The sequence below is a fragment of the Symphodus melops genome (assembly GCF_947650265.1).
Source record: "Symphodus melops genome assembly, chromosome: 5".
In the NCBI taxonomy this organism is placed as follows: Eukaryota; Metazoa; Chordata; class Actinopteri; order Labriformes; family Labridae; genus Symphodus; species Symphodus melops.
In genome coordinates, this window is record NC_136695.1 from 26,428,347 (window position 1) to 26,448,391 (window position 20,045).

The 20,045-nt window shown below is 41.6% G+C and overlaps 1 protein-coding gene across 4 annotated transcripts; it reads right to left on the minus strand.

The window, feature by feature from the left end:
- Nucleotides 1-808: 808 nt before the first annotated feature.
- mag (myelin associated glycoprotein) lies at nt 809-16,966 on the minus strand. Of its 4 annotated transcripts, XM_079344875.1 has the most exons (13): nt 16,812-16,966; nt 12,828-12,923; nt 10,171-10,277; nt 8,112-8,185; nt 7,625-7,993; nt 6,582-6,878; nt 5,364-5,621; nt 4,298-4,558; nt 3,466-3,774; nt 3,283-3,382; nt 2,555-2,651; nt 2,241-2,294; nt 809-1,918 (listed from the first exon to the last, which is right to left on the minus strand). In XM_079344875.1, the coding sequence occupies exons 4-13, from the start codon at nt 8,155-8,157 to the stop codon at nt 1,760-1,762; spliced, it is 1,950 nt and encodes a 649-aa protein (XP_079201001.1). In that variant the 5' UTR covers nt 8,158-8,185; nt 10,171-10,277; nt 12,828-12,923; nt 16,812-16,966; the 3' UTR covers nt 809-1,759. The 4 variants fall into 4 exon arrangements, with proteins under 4 accessions (XP_079201001.1, XP_079201002.1, XP_079201003.1 ...); XM_079344876.1 differs by lacking the exon at nt 2,241-2,294; XM_079344878.1 differs by lacking the exon at nt 2,555-2,651 and having other exon boundaries at nt 1,804-1,918.
- Between the last annotated feature and the right edge of the window lie 3,079 nt (nt 16,967-20,045).

A 20,045-nucleotide genomic window follows, 5' to 3' on the forward strand; every position in this document is an offset into this window, starting at 1 on the left:
ACTAAATTGAATAAAAAAGAAACCCCACTTGGAACGCTAATTCAGGAATAATATCCAGTATATCCGTCATGAAGTCGACAAAACTCTGTCTCAACACGAGGCCAATGTGAGTCAGAACAGCTGGCTGACTCTGGATTTGTTTACATGCACAGAAAACTGTACTGTAACAGTCAGAAATCATGGTTCCTAATCCTTCACCTTTACCTTTTAAAGGCCTTAGTAAGTTTTCTTAGAGAAAATTCTGTTAATTATTCACAATGGTGGCTCGTTTATCCTTTGACTGCAGAACAAAAGGTTGGTACTGTTGACTTAGCTCATATAAAGACAGAGTTCAGTCAAAACTATGAACAATCGTGGACAAGGCTTTTTATTTCTCACGCTGGCTTTAATCCATAATTTACTACTTACATTGATGCCTTCAATCAAAACAGTCTCGTAGCGTATTTTCTGTACAACCCTTTCCCTATCAATATACATCTTTTTAATATATATTATTGATAACATTATTATAAAGTTAGAAGATTAGTGTATTTGATAATACATCTCATCATTTGTCTTTGAGTAGCACAACCAACCTAGCTAGTCAGCATCACCGTTTGTCATTCAAACATCTGACGCAATCCTGTGACGGGGACAAGAAGAGCATCAACTTCTCACGTGAAGGGCTGCTCGAGCTTCCCAAAGACCCCAGTGATCAGTGTCCTATGAATCTTTCAGCACGATTTGAACACACATACACATACACATTGTCTAAAAGAGATAACACTTTGGCCCACTCCCTTGCACATCTGTTGCTCCTTACGTCTGCATTTTCCAGGTCATTTAAAAGCGCTAGAACCCTTGTTCTTTAAAGAAGAGAAAATCAGACAGACATTTTGCATTCGGCCAAAGTGCGGAAAATCCCCCCCCCCCCCTCCCCCCCGAATCTCAACACATTCTGCAGCTCAGTGGAAAAAGCTGCAAGGAAGCGGTAACATTTTTCTGAGAACTGGGCAGTGTGCCAAAGAAATCTACAAAACCTCTTCAATTATAAAAAGTGATGTTGACTTTTTTCTCATTTTTTTTTTTTATGAGAGGCTACTGAGTCACAGCACACATTTAACATAATTATGTTGGGAACAAGATGCTGAGATGGCCTCCATCGTTTGCCTCAGTCGGTTAACTTTCCCGGATGAATTTCACCGAAAAAGAGAGAGAGAGAGAGAGAGGTTTGCTCTCGGTGGATAGACAAACATAAATATAACACAACATAAGCACAGTTACTCCTTGCCCTGATGCATCGACTGGCAGCAGACACAGTGACAGAACAGACAGATGTAGAGCAAATACAGAAACTGATATGGGAACTTCGACATCAGTCATTTGACGATAACATCATCACAATTAAAAACAATGAAGAAAGCAACATAAACATGGCGGCTGGTTAACACTGGATGTTTAAGAGCTCTTGAACGACAACTGAGGCTAAACATTTCTTTTGATATTGTCCAGTGGATCATTCACAGGCCAAAAAAAGTTGTTTTTTCCCAATGATGGCATGTAATAGGGTGTCCCATGGAGGTGGGGGGGCAGCATGAGGGGGGTTGCTGGCATGGTACAATATATGTGACAAATCTAAAGAAATGAGAGATGAGGAGTCGTCATATGCAGGGGAAATACAGTTGAGGATGGTGGGTTATTAAACAGTTTATGGGGCTGAGGATGTGTTGGGGCTGCCACTGTATCTCGCATAGCCGAGGGATCAGGGAAGGATCGCGATTCATTTGGCTTTGATTTCCGTGTAGTTGCTGCCGTCATCCCCCCTCCCTGAGGCTCCCTCCCTGGGCCTGGCCCCAATAAACTCCAAAGCAGCATAATTCAGCTCTTGCCTCTCCAGTCCTGCCAAAGAGCCCACAGGTTGATAATCCCCGTCTTCTCCCTGCAGATAGAAGGACCAATCAGTGACACAAATCACTGGCCAGGTGCCGGTGACACCTCAGACGACAGTGGAGGGCGACAGACACCATACAGAAAAGATGTTAATGGTTACTGGTTGAAGACTGACAAGGAGATTGAGATGTTTCTGGTTAGTCTGGCTGTTTTTTGTTAGCAATGAGGCAGCCATGCAGAAGGCAGGTTCAGAAACAAACAGCAGTGTTCGCAACACAGAAGCTGATATGCGAGGAGATGCATCCACCATTGAGCTTGTGTTTTTTTTTTTTTTTTTTTTTTTTTAATGGGGGTTTGATTTTGAACCTTACCGTAGTCTCCTCTAGAATGGAGTTAAACTTTGAACCCAACAGCTCTGTCTTAAGCTGTGCAAGAGTTAGGGGAGAGAAAAACAGACAGAAAACGCAGAGAAGCGATGAAAGCAAGAGAAAACAGTGTTTGGAAAGGTCATGAATGGAGCTACTGGAATGCTAGTGGGAGAGATGTTGTACCTTATTTTCAGAGGTCAAAATGGGGTCTGACAACACAACTTGTTGCATTACATAAAACTATAACCCCAAGAATCAGAGAAGGGCTATCCAAGCCTGTCTCCATCATAATCATAATTATCATCAGCATGTCTCACCACTTTCTTCCTCAGATTTTGTTTGTCCTTCTTGACTGCGCTGTAGTACAACGCTGGGTTCTCCAGGACCACGTCCTGCCTAGGGTTGCCATTCTCTCTGGGGGACGGAGTCACATAGTCAGACTCGGACGTGACTGCCACTACTAACGCAGGGTGACACGCCAAGCCTGGGCATCCATTTTAAAACAACAAGCTCTGTAAGGTTATGCTGGAGGCCAACTATGGCTGTGAGTGACGTGGTTATTTTATGGGTTTAGTTGCTTAGCTCACACCCACTTCAGGGGCGAATTGTCAGAGAAAGCTTGTAAATTTTGGGGTCCAAATACGCCTCAAGGCTAAAATAAAGCACCTTGGTTAAGAGGGCTACCTGGGTTGTATTTAGCGTAGCAGGTCAAGGATACAGGATACAGAAGCAGTGTCAAAGCAGGGAATTGTGCCTGCAAAGTATAAGGTTAGTCCAGCTTGCTAACCCGTTCCACAAGGAAGCCAATGTGGATCTCCAAGGACTTCAAAAGGGACTTGTACTGGCAAATAAACTGAAATTGCTCTGGAGAAATAATTCTCACGACACCAATCCCACACTCACTCATTAATAATGTGCATCAAAGTGTTTTAGAATGGATGACAAGGCTTAAGTGTTTCCTTGGATATGTGAACTTTCTTAGTGAGGAAAAATCACTGCTTGTGCCTCGCATTGGCCTCTCAATTAGTACGTCATTTATACTCACTTCTTGTTGTTGTGGCCAACGTATCTCACTGCTGCAATGATGAATGCTATGACTGCCACTCCTCCAATTGTGCCAACAATAACCGCCATCATGTACTTTTCTGGAAAAGACAGCAATCACATGTTTTAAATGAACAGATAAAGATTCTATCAGACATAACTTTTGATCACTCCCTCTACTCACTCTCCTGCTGTAGCTCCAGAAGAACGCTCTCTCTTCCGTACATGTTGAAGATGCTGCAGTGGACGTTGACAGCGGGGCCGCCGTTGTCCATCCGCTCACCTTTCTCCCGTAGCTTGATCATACCAGTAGACGTGTGTCCATCTGTGTGTGTATAGAAGTTGTACCGGCCATCTGTTTCATTGATTGTTATGTTCAGGTCTGGCAGGTAGAACTCGATGGTCGGTTCAGGGTTTCCTGTGGCCATACAGACACACTGGACACCCTCCCTGACGACTGTGCACTTTGACTCCTCCAGAAGGACTGGGGCATCTATTGAAGGAGGCCACAGAGTTAAGAACATATAGCACCAACTACAAAATGTTCTTTTTCTTTTCAGGACAAGTACTTTATCAAGAATAGGTACAAAAAAAGGAATATACTGTATATTCAGTGTAAGCTGGATTCTAATGAAATCCTGTGATTGTTATTCATCCAAGGGATCGGTACGAATACGTGAATAATGGTTTTTCACCTCATTACTTCAGTAATGGTTCAATAACTCCTGTCACAATAGTTCATAGTTTACAGACAGCAGTCACCATGGAGTAAACAACAATTATCATTTCATTCAGAACTGGGATTTAACGACGGCTTTGCTCTTGGATAGTCAGAAACTGGTTAGAGAGAGATTGAGGAATACTTGCGAAAAAGGAGCTACAGCTCCGATTCGAACCCGGGCTACCTGTTCCTGAGGTCTAAGGCCTCTGTCCATCGGGTGCACACACGAGCTGCTTGGCAACCAGTGCACCAAGAGTGGACATTTTAAAGCAGCTGTAGGACAATAAGCACTCACACTCGACTGTGATGTTCATGGAGCTGCTTGCTCTCCCATGCTCGTTCTCGGCCAGGCAGCGGTACTGTCCATCTCCCTGAGGTGTGATTTCTACGATCTCCAAAACGGACAGCTCGTCAGCAGTGATGGTGCCAACCAGCTCTCCATCTTTCAGCCAGGTGAGCGTGGGGGCTGGGCTGCCCTGGGTGCTACAGTGCAGGGCCAGTGAGGTTCCCTCTTGTACAGTGATGGAGTCGTTTACCTGAGGCTCACGTGGAGGGTCTGCAACAAAATGAAAAGTATTTCACAGGGTTTTTTCCAGATTGAATATCTCTGCCATTTACACACGTCTTACCTGAAATGATCGAAGTTCTGAATGTAACAAAAACAATCATTTAATAAGAGTACTTTTGGCAAGCTGACTTTTCCTCCCTGCCATCTGCTGAGGGAAATATTTTTTCTCTGACTCTGCTGAAAGCTCCACCAGTTGGGTGTAAAAGCTCTCAGTCTGCTTTTTGGTTAAACACAACAAGCATACAGTGAATTTCAGTGCAGTTGTTACAAAAACAGGAACCTGTTGCAGCCACATGTGCCACTAAGAGCTCCAAGAGGGCAGGATGGTTACATGTTTTATCTCTGATTATTTGACATTTTGGTTGCGATGTATGCATCATGCCAAATGACAACTATAATTAAGGGGACAGTCAAACCACTCATAAGCTGCGTCACATTTTAATACCGAATAATACTGATAAGGATGGAACTGTTGCAATTTAGCGAGTAGTCATCATAAAAAATGTAATTGTTTAACAGCCCTAGTTCATACTGATGCATAATTTACATAGCAGCTTCGGTGTGGAAATGTGGTGTGAAAGGGTGAATATGACATGTGATTCATGATATGTGGTGTCAAAAAAAAAAGTCTTTGAGTGTTCAGAAAACTGGGAATGCGCTTTACACGCTCAAGTCCATTTTTACCATTTTATTAGTAGTTGTCATTTACTGTGACGTTTAAAGGTATCTTCCCTTATCCCTTCACATACTTAATGTATATCATTGGGTTTCAGCTACAGACTCCGAGACTTACACTTGACAGAAAGGTACAGTGAAGTGTTCATGGTGCCGTAGCCATTGTCGCCAATGCAGGTGTATATTCCCTCCTGTGCAGGCGTCAGATCGTCCAGAGAGAGAGAGATGTTGGACGCCGTGTCCCACAGAAGCTCCTGGTCTCCAAACATCCAGGAGATCCTGGGAGGAGGGTTACTGTCCACTTCGCAGTGCAGCATCACAGAGCTGCCCTCCATCACCTCTGAGGACACGTTAACCCAAACAGAGCGTGGAGAGTCTGGGAGGGAAAGTAAGACTTAAGGCTCAAGGACTCACTGAACTCTACAAAACTGCAAGAAATGCGAGACAGTGATATTTAATTGAAAAAATGTTACTGAATGTTTCAAATTATTAATTCAATAAAAATGAACACTCTACTTTGGTTTACTCTAAGAAGGTTTTCATTATAAGAAGCCCTAAGAAAAGTGGTGAACATTATAAATGTGTCCATTGCACTGGATGACTTGACTCCACTTGCAATGATAAGAAAACTTTATTTTTATAATTAACTTTGACAAGATTTACAGACAACAGGTATGGTATTCTGGTATTTTACCATCCATAACCTTTGCAAAGGCTTACACAAGCAGACCTGAAAACACTGCAGTAACTCAGTGCATCACAGTGGTGACAGTGTAATAACCACATTGCTTATAACCCTGACCACCAGCACGGTCGAGTGGTTTATGAACGCAACTGAGCGAAACAGAAAGATCTGAAATACTAGTTGATAAACATTAAGGAAGATAACAACTTGTACATAGCTAAACTAATCTTTAGCTGAAATAAATTAAAAGTAAGTAATTCTGCCAATTCAAAGTGAGGAAGGAAAATCCATGTTTGCCATCACCAGCATGATAAAGGTTTAAACTTAATTAACACTGAAAGTAAAATTTAAAAATAAAGTTGTTCTTCAAAGCTTTTCCATGTTAGCATGCTGACATTAGCTTCTAGCTAAAGATAAAACTGTGCCCACGTCACCTAAGACCTAGCCATACAGTAGCATTATGTTTGGTGGTTGTTAAAACTTCATTTTAGGAACACTTGGCTTTTTGACACTTTAAAATTTCATCCAGATAATAATTGCTTTTAAGAATCAAGTACGACAAGTTAGAGACAACAGTCCTTTCGAGTGAATATGAAATCAAAGGTTTAATTTCTATCCTGAGTCTTAGAGTGGGAGGTGATTTTAACTTACACTTGATGTCTAGAGTGATGAGCCTCTCGTAGACCAGTGTAGTGTTGGGGTAGTAGACCCTGCAGCCCAGGAGCTGACCATTGTGCATGGGTCTTGGCGTGAAGGTGAGGGTGCCGGAGAGCACAGCTGTGTTGCTCTCCTCCAGGTAGTCGGAGCTGAACTCTGGGTCAGGCAGGTAGTCGGTGTACATCCACTGGATCTCAGGTGTCATGTCGGGGCAGTTATCAGGAGCGTAGCATGTCAGCTCCAGACTCTCGTCGCTGACAATCTCCTCTGGGACATCAATGTTGGGTTGATCTGGTGGACAGAAATACAATTCATTTCTATAATGAGTACTAAAACCAGGAACTTAGGAACCAGGAACGGATAACTTGAAAACTAGAGCAGTATTGTTTAAGGTTTAATTTGTGTGCTTGTTATGCCTTTATTTGAGAGGAAGGACGGTGGATAGAGTCAGAAATCAGGGACGGAGAGAGAGTGTTCGGGTGTCTCACACCTGAACACAGGCTACCGGCCTGGAGGACTGTAGCCTCCATACATAGGGCCCCTACACCAGCCACTACGCCACCAGTGCCCCATGTAAGCAGCGTTTTTCAACAGTCAAATATCTGTTATGTAGAATAACCACTGTTAGTGGAAAAAGAAAAGAAGACAACAAATAAAAAGGAACCGCACTAATGGGTGAAAGCATGGATACTACAGCGGCAGGCTCAAGGGGGGTTTTCCTGAATGTGTATCGAGAGCTGGAGATAAATGAAACAGCCAATCAGCCAATCAGTGACATTCTTCTCATCAACCGCCAACGCAGATTCAACAATTTGAATCAGCAAGAAAAAGGCTGACGAGTAGCAATGGAGCCGGACACAAAAACTAGGGCAATGACTGCACACCGACAGCTGACAATCTCCTTGCTTGGCATGTCGGGGCCTTTATACCGTTAAGTTATAGCCAATAGATAGTGTGACTACATAGTACTACATGGAATAATATAACATTTTACTGCGGATTTCGGTATTTTTATTGATCTCTGATAGTTGACTTACCGAGAACTTTAAGTTCAGCGAAGTCTGGAAACGTATACATGTTGGCTCCACCGAGGTCAGCACGAAAGTAGTACCTCCCTGAGTGCTCCGTGCCGATGTTGTTGATGAGCAGAGTGCAGTTCCTCTGGTGCAGGTCGCCCAGCAGCTTCGTGCGGCCTTTGTAGCTCTCGTGCACGACGTCCGTTCGAGATTTGAAGACGACGGGAGGGAAGAGTTGCGGGTAGGGCTGGCCAAAGTACCAGATGCCGTGAATGCCACGGTACGGCCTGATACCCGACGGATACATGAAGGTGCACGGGATGACCACGCAGGAATTTGTCATGGCTGAGATGTCCCGAGGTACCCAAACGTTCCACTGGCAACTGGCATCTGAGAGAAGTTCAGGAAGAGTCGGATCAGTATACATCCTCCGTGATGATCACTGATTACATGGGGAGAAGATTTATTAAAATGTCTACTACCAATCAAAGAAGACACATTTTATTACCTCTGACGATCAACAGCAGTGGTAAGAGCAGCTCCAAACACCACATGTTCTCTGCTCAACGCTGGACCATAGACCTGTGAAACACATCCCGTCAGCACACGAATCATCGGAAGATGAACATTTCCTTTTGAAATGTGATACTGATGATGACACTGCTGCATGACTCATGAACTGCATCCATCTCCAAAAAATCCTAAAAACACTCGAATGCTTCTGAGATTTAGTATTTAAAATTTCTGGTTTGAAGAAAAGCACATTGCCAAAAGAGTGCAGGAGAGAAACAAAGCAGTTATTAACCGTCATTCATTCTCCTGAGAGGCTTGTTCTTAAAGTCCCTCAAACTAACAATGAAATCAGTAAATCTGCATACTTCAGGAAAGAGATGATTTTCGAGCCTCTTTGTGTAACTGTTTTAATGGCTCTCAGTGCTATTTCTAATCAAGTTTTCGTGTTTGTTGTTTTTACTTGATGTACTTGATGAAGATTTCTATGAGGGGTGCTGCTGGATGGCAGACTGTGGTCCCTCAGCATAGAAAACATGGATGTTATGAAATTTTCTCAAGTAACAAACTTTTAGTACCTTTAGTATTACTGTGCTTGTAATCTTGCCTTCATTGGAAATGAGGGAACATCCGTTCAAGAATAAATAGAAGTTTGACATGAAATAAAATCAAATTCCCAAACATATTTTACACTTTTTTAAAATATAAAAATGGTCGTACATTTTTCCCCATTATTACTGAATCATTAAAAACTAAAATTATAGTTAAATGATGTTTATTGTCACCAAATGTTTGGTTTTTTTGCTCTCAAAACCAAAACTTTTCTTTTGCAATTGCCAAGATTTCATCCTCCAACATTTCATCTCCCAGATGAAACAATGCTGATATAACTCTGCAGCCATGAGTCACACAACAGTCAGTCATATTTATCTACAAAAACACTGTGATGCACTTTGTCTCTTTCTGTTACCCTGACAACAGAGAAAAACAAAGGAGATTATCGAGAGAATAAGACGTGAGAAGAATGAAATTTCATATTGATATCAGAAGAACAAAGCAATGTGGAAGATGAATAAACTGCAATTCCTTTGACATCAGGGTACTTTATATGACATGAGAAGTTTTTCTTGTAGCTTGAGCTGAAATTTGAAGGTATTACAGTCATCATGTGACTACTTTCCTAAGGTACAGACATACATTTAAAAATAAAATGTGAATTGATGTGTTTCTTTATTTATTAATCTGTATTTAAAAGTCATAAAGGAAAAAAAGATTTTGTTTTCACTGTATTTTGTGTTTTGCTCTTGAGGCAATGTCAGGGCCATAAGGCCTAAATCAGGTCTCACGTTTTAAGTTAGTTTCCTTTTTTCACACATGCACGTCATGCAGAAGATTTTCCCGACATCGTCCAGATGGTGTGCACGGATGTACACAAATGTTTAATCCATTCAGCCTGACCTTTTGCACACTTTTTCCTGCAACCGCCCGAGTAAAAAGTCTGCAGGAAATAGGTGTGAGCTGATTTGTGAATGCAGGAGGTAATAAACCATTGATCATTCTTGTAGAATCTAGATGTCCTTAATTTGTCCATAAATCCTGAAATTGTCAAGTATTAGTGTTGTTACACTTTAGTTCTAAACTAAGGGGCGCTATTTGGCCGATAGCGGTTATGTTGATTTCAGTGTCTATTTTAACTGTATGGCCAAAATAAAAGAGAATAGGATGAAGTTGTTCACTGTAAAAAGTGGACAGCTAACAATACAAATGATCCACAAAACATCTTCTACCTTCACACAGTATAACTTCAGAAACAGAATAGTTTTTTATTGCCAATATTGACATTTATATATATGAGGAATTTGTCTTGGTGTATTGCTGCAAAAAAAACAGTTAACATGCAAAATAAGGTTAAACTAACAAATAGAATAAAGTATAAGAAGCAAATGTCAAATATAAGGGATAATAAAAAAAAACAATGTGTACAAAGGGTGCATGAAAAGAATAAATTTGAAGTCCATTATAACTTTGTCTGTAGAGCGGTGTAAACATGTATTTACCTTGAAAACACTGATGGTTGGAAACAGACAAGACGCTCTGTGGGACAGGTCAGCAGCTCCACTAGAGGGTGTTCACTCACACCCAGACAGCCGGACAGCCTTCTTCTCTGTAACAGAAAATCAAGTGACATCAGCACCATCAGGCGATGACATCACTCACAGTCCCCTCACTCGCACAGAGGCGGAGTAAGTCACACAAGCTCAGCGTCAGTCAGCACCTGTTTGCTGTTCGCTCAGTAGAGTCACTAATGATGCTCTCTGTGCGTGGGCTCGTCCACTGAATGACCCTCACTGTTGGCTGAGCTCACGCCAAACTCCAGTCACCGTGCATCACGTCATTGGTGGAGTGCTGACACTATGTGTTTACTGTGCAAGAAATACCATCAGTATATGACAATACTCCGAGACAAGAGTATTGAAGTAGAAAATGAGCAAAATGGAAAAGGAACATTTAGTATCACAGCGTCTTTAAAACTGTGCCACTTTGTCGCAAACTAAAAAAATGACAAATGTGTTGATTGTGTTTCTCAGTTAAGAATCCAAACAGAGTGAGAGATTTTTTTTTTAAGCTGACATAACCCTTCTTTCAACTGCCATTAACCAGAAGCATGATTACCCCTCATGGCCACGATGTCACAATGATTTCAACTCTGTGTGTATATTAAAATGAGCCATTTCACAACAAGGCACACTGATGTGTAATTTCATCCCACCGTCAAAGTAAATAGTTAAAGAGTGAATGTTAAACTGGTGCAGTGTTTAAATCAGCAGTAAGAAACAGTTGACTCAGAGCCCCTAAGGAGACATGGGTGGATCAATAAAGTAATAAAAAATGCCTTTCTGCTCAACAGAAACTATCTTTACGTCTGCATGAGAAGATGCAGAAGTAAAATGTTCTCATGAGCGTCAGAAAGTATCTTGTGTTCATGCAATAACACCTTCTTCTGCTAAAGGGATTGTCTCCAGTGTGCACTGAAGAGTATCTTATCTGCACACCAGAGACCTTTCATTGTCCCCTTTGGTCTTCCATAGTTGACTTCAAATAAGGCCTACTAAATGAAACTTCCTACACATCCTTATGCTCACACTGAAATGAGTAAAGAACGACCATATCAAGCTTCAATGTTGGTAACTTTCACCTGTTTTACTTGAAGTGACATTAATCCTGTTTCTGTGCGTACTTGATGAAAGCAGCTGTTTCAGGATGTTCTCTTTAGACTGCTTCACAGAAAGAAAGGATGAAGCGTCTTTTCATGATTGTTCTCAGTTACATGCACGTTGTATAACGAAACCAAAGAGAGAAAACACTTTAGACACAATTATATGAAGAACTACCTTTGAGCCATAATTGGCAGATATTAGTATTTCACGTGATTATTGGTATCTGCTCATCTGATATGTGCTGATACAACTGGGTTTATACAGTTTAAGTTAATTATTAAGTCTAAGTTTTTTTTCATTTCTCAGTTAAAACGTGTTTCAGTGCACTGTTGTTGTTCTGGACAATAAAGACTTTTCTTCAGTTGTAAACAAAATGTTACCTTACCTTTAATAACAAAATAAAATAACATCAATTGACTATTTGTGCTTTTTGTTTAGCTCATATCAAACATGTTAACATTGCTGTACTCGATACTGACTTGGTTTTGGAAGAGAATTGAAGCTGGTGAAATTCAAGACAAAATAAATCTATAATATTATCATGCTGACAGTAACTTGGATGTAACACATGCAGACATATCTCCTCATCATGCAGCAGCCGGTGTGTGCAGATGGCAGGTCTTAGAGTGGATTGTGTGTTTTAGAGATTCGTGATTAACACCTCCCAACATCCCCCAGAAAAATCCTCGACCAACATATAGCCTCATGTATGAAAAATGTAAATAATTCTGTTTGCTCGAGACTGCAAAGAGGACTGGAGAGAAATCATCCTGCTCATTATGCTGGTAGTTTGAAGACATTTGAAAAGTGAAAGAAAGTTGGCTAATGGCTGCTGAGGTGAGGGTGCGGCATAATAACGCTGAGGGAGCCCATAGTTATTGATTTGATCAACTTTTTACACAAAGTTCAAAACTGAATCGGGTCATACAGCTTTAAGGGTTCAAGCTTGCTTGATTCTTTTTCAGACTGTATTTTGCACTTCTTTTCAAATCTGTTGTTTTCTGAAAATAGAAAAAAAAAAGTATTCTACTGTTGTTGTTGTTTTTTATTGTTACACTTACTAACATCCAACTGATGTCAGCTGTTTACAAGTTTCAGTCAGACCCATGTGTTACTTTCTGTCAGTTATCAGACACAAAGGAGGAACTTAAAATTAAAGGATGATTCATTTTGAAACATTTCCACTCATAATGACTCTGCCTGTGTGCGTCGACAATCCTGACTGTTTTTTTTTTTTTTTTTTTACATCATATGGTCAAACTCTGACATCTGCACGACAACAAAAGGCCAAAAGCAAGGCGAGTGTTTTCAGGCATCAGCAACAGCCGGAGAGAATCGAGCGGTGCAGCCAGGCAGGAGCACTGACACCACCACCACCACCAACCCCAACAACAACAACGTCCTCATTGATGGAGCAGACAAACGGCTGGCACAGAGCACACAGCATACGTGTGCACACTTACACGCTCAACACACACGCACGAGAAAACACTTGCCTCATACCAGCCTCGGCACCAGGCTCCTGCTCCCTCTCAGTCCTCACTTCTTCTCCTATTCGCTGAGATCTCGCTCTGAATCCGGGATGTCAGAATCTATGGGTAAATACAGAAAAGGGAGATAAAGAGAGACGTGAGAGTGAGAGAAGGGTAAAAGAGGGAGTCTGTCTGCGCTCTGGTTTACATGCGTCGTGGGCAGGTTTGAATATGCGTTCAGGCATTTGTGGAGCTGATCTTTTGGCCCACTCAGAATTCCTTTCCTCTGGTCCACAGTCGCCACGAGCTGCCCCATGTGTCTCAAGAATCCAGGGCCTTCATCGTACTTCCAGTTGAGGTCAAATCAAAACATGTCGACACCAGCTGAACTTTTCCATGCAAGTGACGCAGAAGACACAAGAGCAAACACTGAGCGTTGAAGGAGGGATGACTCAATATCACTTTGAGTACGTCTGTGTAACATCAACATACGGAGAGTGGGAGGAATATAGAACTCGTGAGATGAATATGGTTATGTAAATTGCAGATTAACATTAGTTTGATACTGATTTTGATCATGGAAATGTTCATGTGTTCACATAAAAGAGCCTAAATCACACAATCAAACTCGAGAATTTGAATTTGAAGCCACGTTTGGATGAACATAGATTTCAGAATTTCAAAACGTCCTTCAGGGCGGGATTATCGATCTTTCCAGCCATATGCAGATCTACTATTTTCCCTGCTGAGGAATGTCTGTAGGCGAGGAGCACAAGCATGCATCCACTTAGACGTCCAACTAGTTTACATATAAAAGTAACAAAGGCAACTTGTCTGTCCAAGTGGTACATTTCCCCCTACTCTCTCATTGTTACATGTAGTATGAGTCACTGCCTGCAAAAGCCTTCAGGCCAGCAGCCAAGTGATGGCATCGCCCAAGTCTGTAATAACCTCAAGGGAATCCCTCCGGAGACAGCTTGAAGAGAAGCTGAAGACAAGAAAGCTGCATTGATGCTCCAGAGACGTGTTTAAATGTGGCATACCCCCCCCCCCCCCCCCACACACACACACACACACACACACATGCAGCATAAGTCATGCCAACACAGTGTGGGGTGTGCAGTTATGTGACCCTCCTCTGCATCCCCGCTGGCCTTCTTGATGTCATGCTGGGACTGAAGTCTCTGTGTGTGTGTGTGTGTGTGTGTGTGTGTGTGTGTGTGTGTGTGCATTTAGCGTGCAAAAGCAGTGTCCAAGTTTTACAGAAAGAGTTTTTTTTTACTGTTGTCTTTTACAACAATAAAAGAAGCAAAGAGAAGGGAAATTAAAATCGTGTTCTAACGTCAAAGACAAATCTGTGTTTAGAGCTTAAGTTATTTGATAAGAGTACATCTGTGCATCTGATTTGTTTGCTGCCTTGTGCTGCAGCTTCTCCCCTTTTTAATACCTAAGGTAATCAAAGCATAAGCTTAATTGCATAGTCTATATCACGCTTCAGGAACACACGCTTTGTGAACAATCATCTGAGCTAAATCAGGCCACGACACCTTTTATGAGTCATTTCTACATTATTGAAATTGCTCACGCAAACCCAAAAGGCTCACACAAACAAGCGACTGTGCCAAGAAGAACATTTTCATTGTGAATATCGTCTGCGGCCGCCTGTGTACAAGGGCTTCGCCGTGGCTCTTGGATAAAAAGAATAGCAACCTTGTGTGCAGAACACTGCCCATTGTGCGAGGGAGAAACTGGAGGAATTTTTCCGGAACAGGCCCGCTCACAGCTTGTGCTTTGCTGTTTGCCTGTGACGCGCGCTGGTCCATCACAAGCAGAAATACTCAGAGGAGCAGATGGTCTTAAAACATGACTGCTCCCCCTCCCACACATGGAGCGCTGAGCTGGGATGAGCACAGCCCGCCGCGTACACACTCATGCACACGAGATACAAACATAAACACGGAGATATGCCAATATCCAGTCACACAGTCTGTCCAAGGTTCTGCAGAAGAGTGTTGGCACAGATTCAGATCGGGCTTACAGTTAAAGAAAATTAAACCATCGCTGCAATTAACATAAAGAAAATCCAAGGTGCATTAACTATTATTTCTAATGCAAAATGTTTTTGGGGTTTTGGGGGACATGTGATCTTAAATGCATCTTTTGTTTTGATCCTGCTGCTGTTACGTTATTCCAGTATATTTGATCATGTTTCTTATGGAAACTGTAACTTCAGGTTGTATGAATGTTTTTCTTCTTCTACATTTTCCCTACACCTTTCTCTTTGGGTTAAACCAGCTTTTTTTCTCTTTCCCCAAAACGAAAAAGAAAAAAAAGAAAGATCACATTTGTAAATATTTGATCACATGGGTTTAGCATTACTCTGGAGTAAGCTTCAGTTAGCAGATCCATTTTTTCTACCTGGCAAACCCGGTGAATTCCCAGCCCAGAAGGCAGATGGCAAGCCACAGGCCTCCTCTCCCATTAGAGCGCTCGCTCCCTTCCGCTCCCAACAAAAGGGGGCGACAAACAGAGCCGTCACCTGTTCAGCCACACAGACGGATCAAGAGTGGCCCTATCCCAACGCTCCCTGAAACCCTCCACTTGACTCGCTGTCACCACTCGTAAGAGTGAGCATTAATCTGCCAGCACTCTGCTGAAATCATTTTATTTTCCCATTTGTGGACATTATATTTCCAGAAAGAAGAATAAGAAAATATTTCTTCTTCGTTTCTCAATTCATCATGATGCCAAGCTGTAAAAATGTACAAAAAGCTTTCAAGAGTCCAATTTGAACCACAAACTTTCTACACACTGACACATCCTATTCTTTGAAAACACACTAATTGGAGCTTTAACAGAAAGTGTGTAACCACTGTGATACATCCAAAACAGTAGCTATAGGCTTTTGGTCAAACATTACATCACCCTGCTTTACATATTCCTACTCTAATACTTGTGTGGCCCTTTCTAAAAAGTGTGACACAGCGAAGGTTTTGACTTTAAATCTCCTATTTTGCAGATTTAGGGCAAAGACTGTAGCGTCTCACAAAGTCAAGAAAAACTATCTTTTGCTGGTTTGAATGGAGCAGACAAATGTTTAATCACTTGTAAAACAGTTTTGGTTGGCAGCGCTGTGGGAGGCTCTTCTAGCTGGCGTCAGATATCTGTTTAGATGTTTTAATACGCTCTGGCAATTACAGGAACGACTCACTGCTAATGGCTCAAGCAGACAAATCAGTCCAGTAATAATTGGCTGAGCTTTTAGCAGCCCTCGCTAACACCCATCAGCACACACTCACTGTCACACACACACACACACACACACACACACACACACACAGAAAACACACTCAATCACTGCTGTGTGCACCGTTACCCATCACAATAACTGGATCACTCATGCATGCATTCATTAAAGCAAACACACACACACACACACACACACACACACACACACACACTCAGTTAGGTAATGACTAAGTGTAACTTGTGACTCATTCAACAATCTTTTCACTCACTAACTCATCACTTCATCTTTGAACGCTCACGCAAACATGAACACATTCATCCAGACTGGAGGTGGTGTTTGACCTTAAAGATCCCAAATAACAAAATTAGATATATATTAGATATAAGATAGATAGATCGATCGATCGATCGATCGAAAGATAGATAGATAGATAGATAGATAGATAGATAGATAGATAGATAGATAGATAGATAGATAGATAGATAGATAGATAGATAGATAGATAGATAGATAGATAGATAGATAGATAGATATTAGATAGATAGATAGATAGATAGATAGATAGATAGATAGATAGATAGATAGATAGATAGATAGATAGATAGATAGATAGATAGATAGATAGATAGATAGATAGATAGATAGATCTGTTCTATCTGTACAAATCTACTCTCTCTTGCTTTTTTTCTTCCAAAAAACTCTCCAACTTCAAACTCTCCAAAGGGTATAACTGTAAAAAAAAAAGTGCCGTCGCTCACCTGTGCAGGTGACCGTGGCCGATCTCCAAGCGTTCAGCAGCTCCTGTTTCAGCAGCTTTTTTCCCTCTGACACTCACATGCAAAGCGCCACTTCAGCCCGTTGCCACCAAGACCTCTCGCCACTCTCTGTACCAAGCCCCAACGGTGAAGAATAAACTCCCCCCACCACCGCCGCCACTACCGCCACCATCATCACCATCACCCCTCCCATATGAAAATGAGTCCTTCAGTGTAGCAGCATTGTTCTAAACGCTTTGCCCCAAGGCTCAGCCATTCATAAATACACACGGGGGCCACAAAGGGCCCCACTGTTCCTCCTCGTCCCCACAAATATGGGTGAGGCTTTGAGCGCCGAAGCCTTACTGTTCAACCAGGCTTGTATGGTTACACATATTCAATCATTTTGGATTGATGGAGAACAGATCCACATTTTTGTTGTTTGCGAGGTCAATGTGACAGAAGACAGGAAGTGAGTTTGGGAGGGGGTGATGCTGATGATGAAGAGTGATAGGGCCAAAATGAGGGACAGTAGCAACGGAACCAACATTTTTTTATGTTGTAAAACTAAAGTCAACACTGAAGAGACCACTAAAAACTCTTTCACGAGTTGTACTTAAGATACGTGATAGCGATCAGTTCAGATAATTTAATAGATAATTTATAGTTAAAGCTGTTAGGGTGCCGCCTGCCAATTCCACACAAGGAGAAAGACAGACCCTCGTCAGTGTATCCGATTTATTTTATCAACTTTTTAAATGAGCTTTCTGTAAATGCTGTACATACATGTCCAACCAAATGTAGATTTAAAATGTTCTACGTCTCTAAAGTTAATGCTGATGTGTTTCCGGTCTTTGGCTCTATCTAGACTCCAGCGTTCTGGGCCTCTACTGATTGTGATAAGCTGCACATGCGTAATTACTGTTGTTCAAAAACAGCAATAAGAGCTGTGAACTCCCATGAACGCATCACACACCACCACCATCCAAGAGCAGATCACGCAGTGTCACTGGATCAGAGCCCAGTCTGTTTATTAACATAGATCAGAGCAGGAGACTAGACTAATGTGAGTCAGCGTTTTTTTTTTGTCTCCACAGAGTTAAGGAAACATATGCCTGAAAGTACTAATGCACATGTTGTTCTTTGAAAAGTATGTTAAGTTAAATTCATATTTTCTCCGTTAAAATTATCGCTTGAGCCAATGAATGGCATTTTCAGTACACGTTAGCATGAAGCTAATAAACCAAGATGTCAGTCTGTGACACGGTCTCCACGGTGCCCACCGTGGAGATCAATGCACCAGCAATTTAAAGGATAAAATATTTAAAAACTTGAACATTATGTCGACAAAAAGTCACAAATCAGATCCAAAACAAAGCACCAGAATTCAAGTCAAATTCTTGGTTTGTCGATTCTTAAGTTAACGCAGATTCGTTTTGAAGCTGAACATTTTGGGGCCAAAAGGTTATTTTAGTTCAATCAGAAGTTTCAGGACACATAACTTCCCTAGTTATGACCAATCATTGTTGTTTGTTGTATGAACGTGTTGGATGGTCTTCTTCTACACAGAAAAACACTAAAGTATTCTAACTATTCAAGGTCTGCTTCCCTTTGTACCTTCTGACCTTCATCAAACAGAGTACCTAAGACAGCCAACATTTTTTACTGTTTGCTCCAAAGCTCAGAACTGAACAGGATGGAAAAAGGTGGGAAAAGTTTGCTGCTCCCTTTCCTATGAATGAATTACAAAAAAGACCTGAAACCTAATGAGCTGCTCTTGTTGGAGGCTTTTAAGAGGAAGTTAGATGACCTGCAGGCGGACACATCTGGCTGTAGATGTTCTGCCTGATCTATTCCATTTAATGATTGTAGTCAATTTTGACCAACATTTGCTGCTTTACTTATCAGGTCTTTTAATGCAAAGTGGGATTTTCTGGCAAAACTTCACCAAATAACAAAGGTGCATAAAGAGAGAAAGGCTTGAAGAGTTCAAATTAGACCGACCACGATGAAGGTCTAAACTTCTTTAATGCATGACACTTTGTGCTTTTTGAACTCGCTCAAGTGAGAGACTAGTTCTCCACGTTCCTCATGCCAAGAATGACCAAGGAAAAAAATGCTTTTCTTGCTATTACAGCAAATTCTTGGAATATTTGACAACACCTCAAATTTAGTACTTTAATCCCCCTTGGAAACTTAAATATTATTTTTAATCGCCCAATACCTACCTGTAACTGCTTTGATTGATTTTATTTGTTGATTATTTATTGTCGCTATTTCAAGCTATTAAATTATTTGTTATTGCTTTTTTATTTCAAGTATCTATTTTGGTAGCTTAAAATGTTTGTCATTCATGTATGACCTCTCCGAGAGCTGCTGCCTGTCTTGTCCCGGAGGTTTCTCTCCTGGTTACAGGGTTGAATAAATAAATAAGACTATCACCTCTGAGGTGTGAAGATGTCACGGTCTGGTAAGGTACATTTTGGGTGTGCATTTATTTACAGACCCAAGTCAAAAACAATGTCCTGGCTTTGCATGTTAAAGAAGACTTTACTGTCTGTCATATTCTATTCGACGTCCTTGACTCCACACAGTGAACTTGAGCTCCCTTCGAAGCTGTTTCAAACAAATACATTCATTTTTCTTTAAATGACAACTTACATCTTTTCAGCCGTCCTGATATTAAACTCATATTCCCCAAGTGAAGTTTATCAAAAGGTAACCTGGGAAACCTGATATAAGCTCTAAAATGTGTTGTTTTTTTTGCCGGTGAGTTGGACATAAAGTCGCTTTTTCATGTCTGCGAACAACTTTATAAAGTCTGGTTGTTTCTGGGACAACGTCCATCCAAACGAGTCAGTTTCTCCAGCCAACTCTCGCTCACCAGCTCTACGGTTTAGCACACGTCGTTAAGCCTTAGCGTTGCATTAAGGATGTTCACACAGTTGCATGCGTGACAGTGTCATGAAACCCCAACACTTGTTAACACCCCCCCACCCTCCTTCTCCTCCTCCTGACACAGTGGCCTTTGTCTCCCGAGACCTTCTGGGGCAGAACAGCTCAGCTCGAGCCTGACACCGCACAACACTGGGAAGTCGATGTGCACAGATAATTGTCTTTTAATCACAACAATCCCCTTTTCTCTGCCCCTCGCTCGATTGTTTCTGTCTCTTGTTTGGCCTTGCTCACTCGGTTGTTGCTCTTGTGGCTTTTAGCAAGTTTGACCCTCCACATGGA

Excerpts from the sequence above, each read along its gene's own strand:
- mag (XM_079344875.1), bottom strand. The coding sequence starts at position 8,157 with ATGTGGTGTTTGGAGCTGCTCTTACCACTGCTGTTGATCGTCAGAG. Across the intron at positions 5,622-6,581 it reads CATCACTCTAGACATCAAGT|ACTCTCCACGCTCTGTTTGG; the intron begins GTAAGTTAAAAT and ends TTTCCCTCCCAG. Across the intron at positions 3,775-4,297 it reads CATGAACATCACAGTCGAGT|ATGCCCCAGTCCTTCTGGAG; the intron begins GTGAGTGCTTAT and ends CTCCTTCAATAG.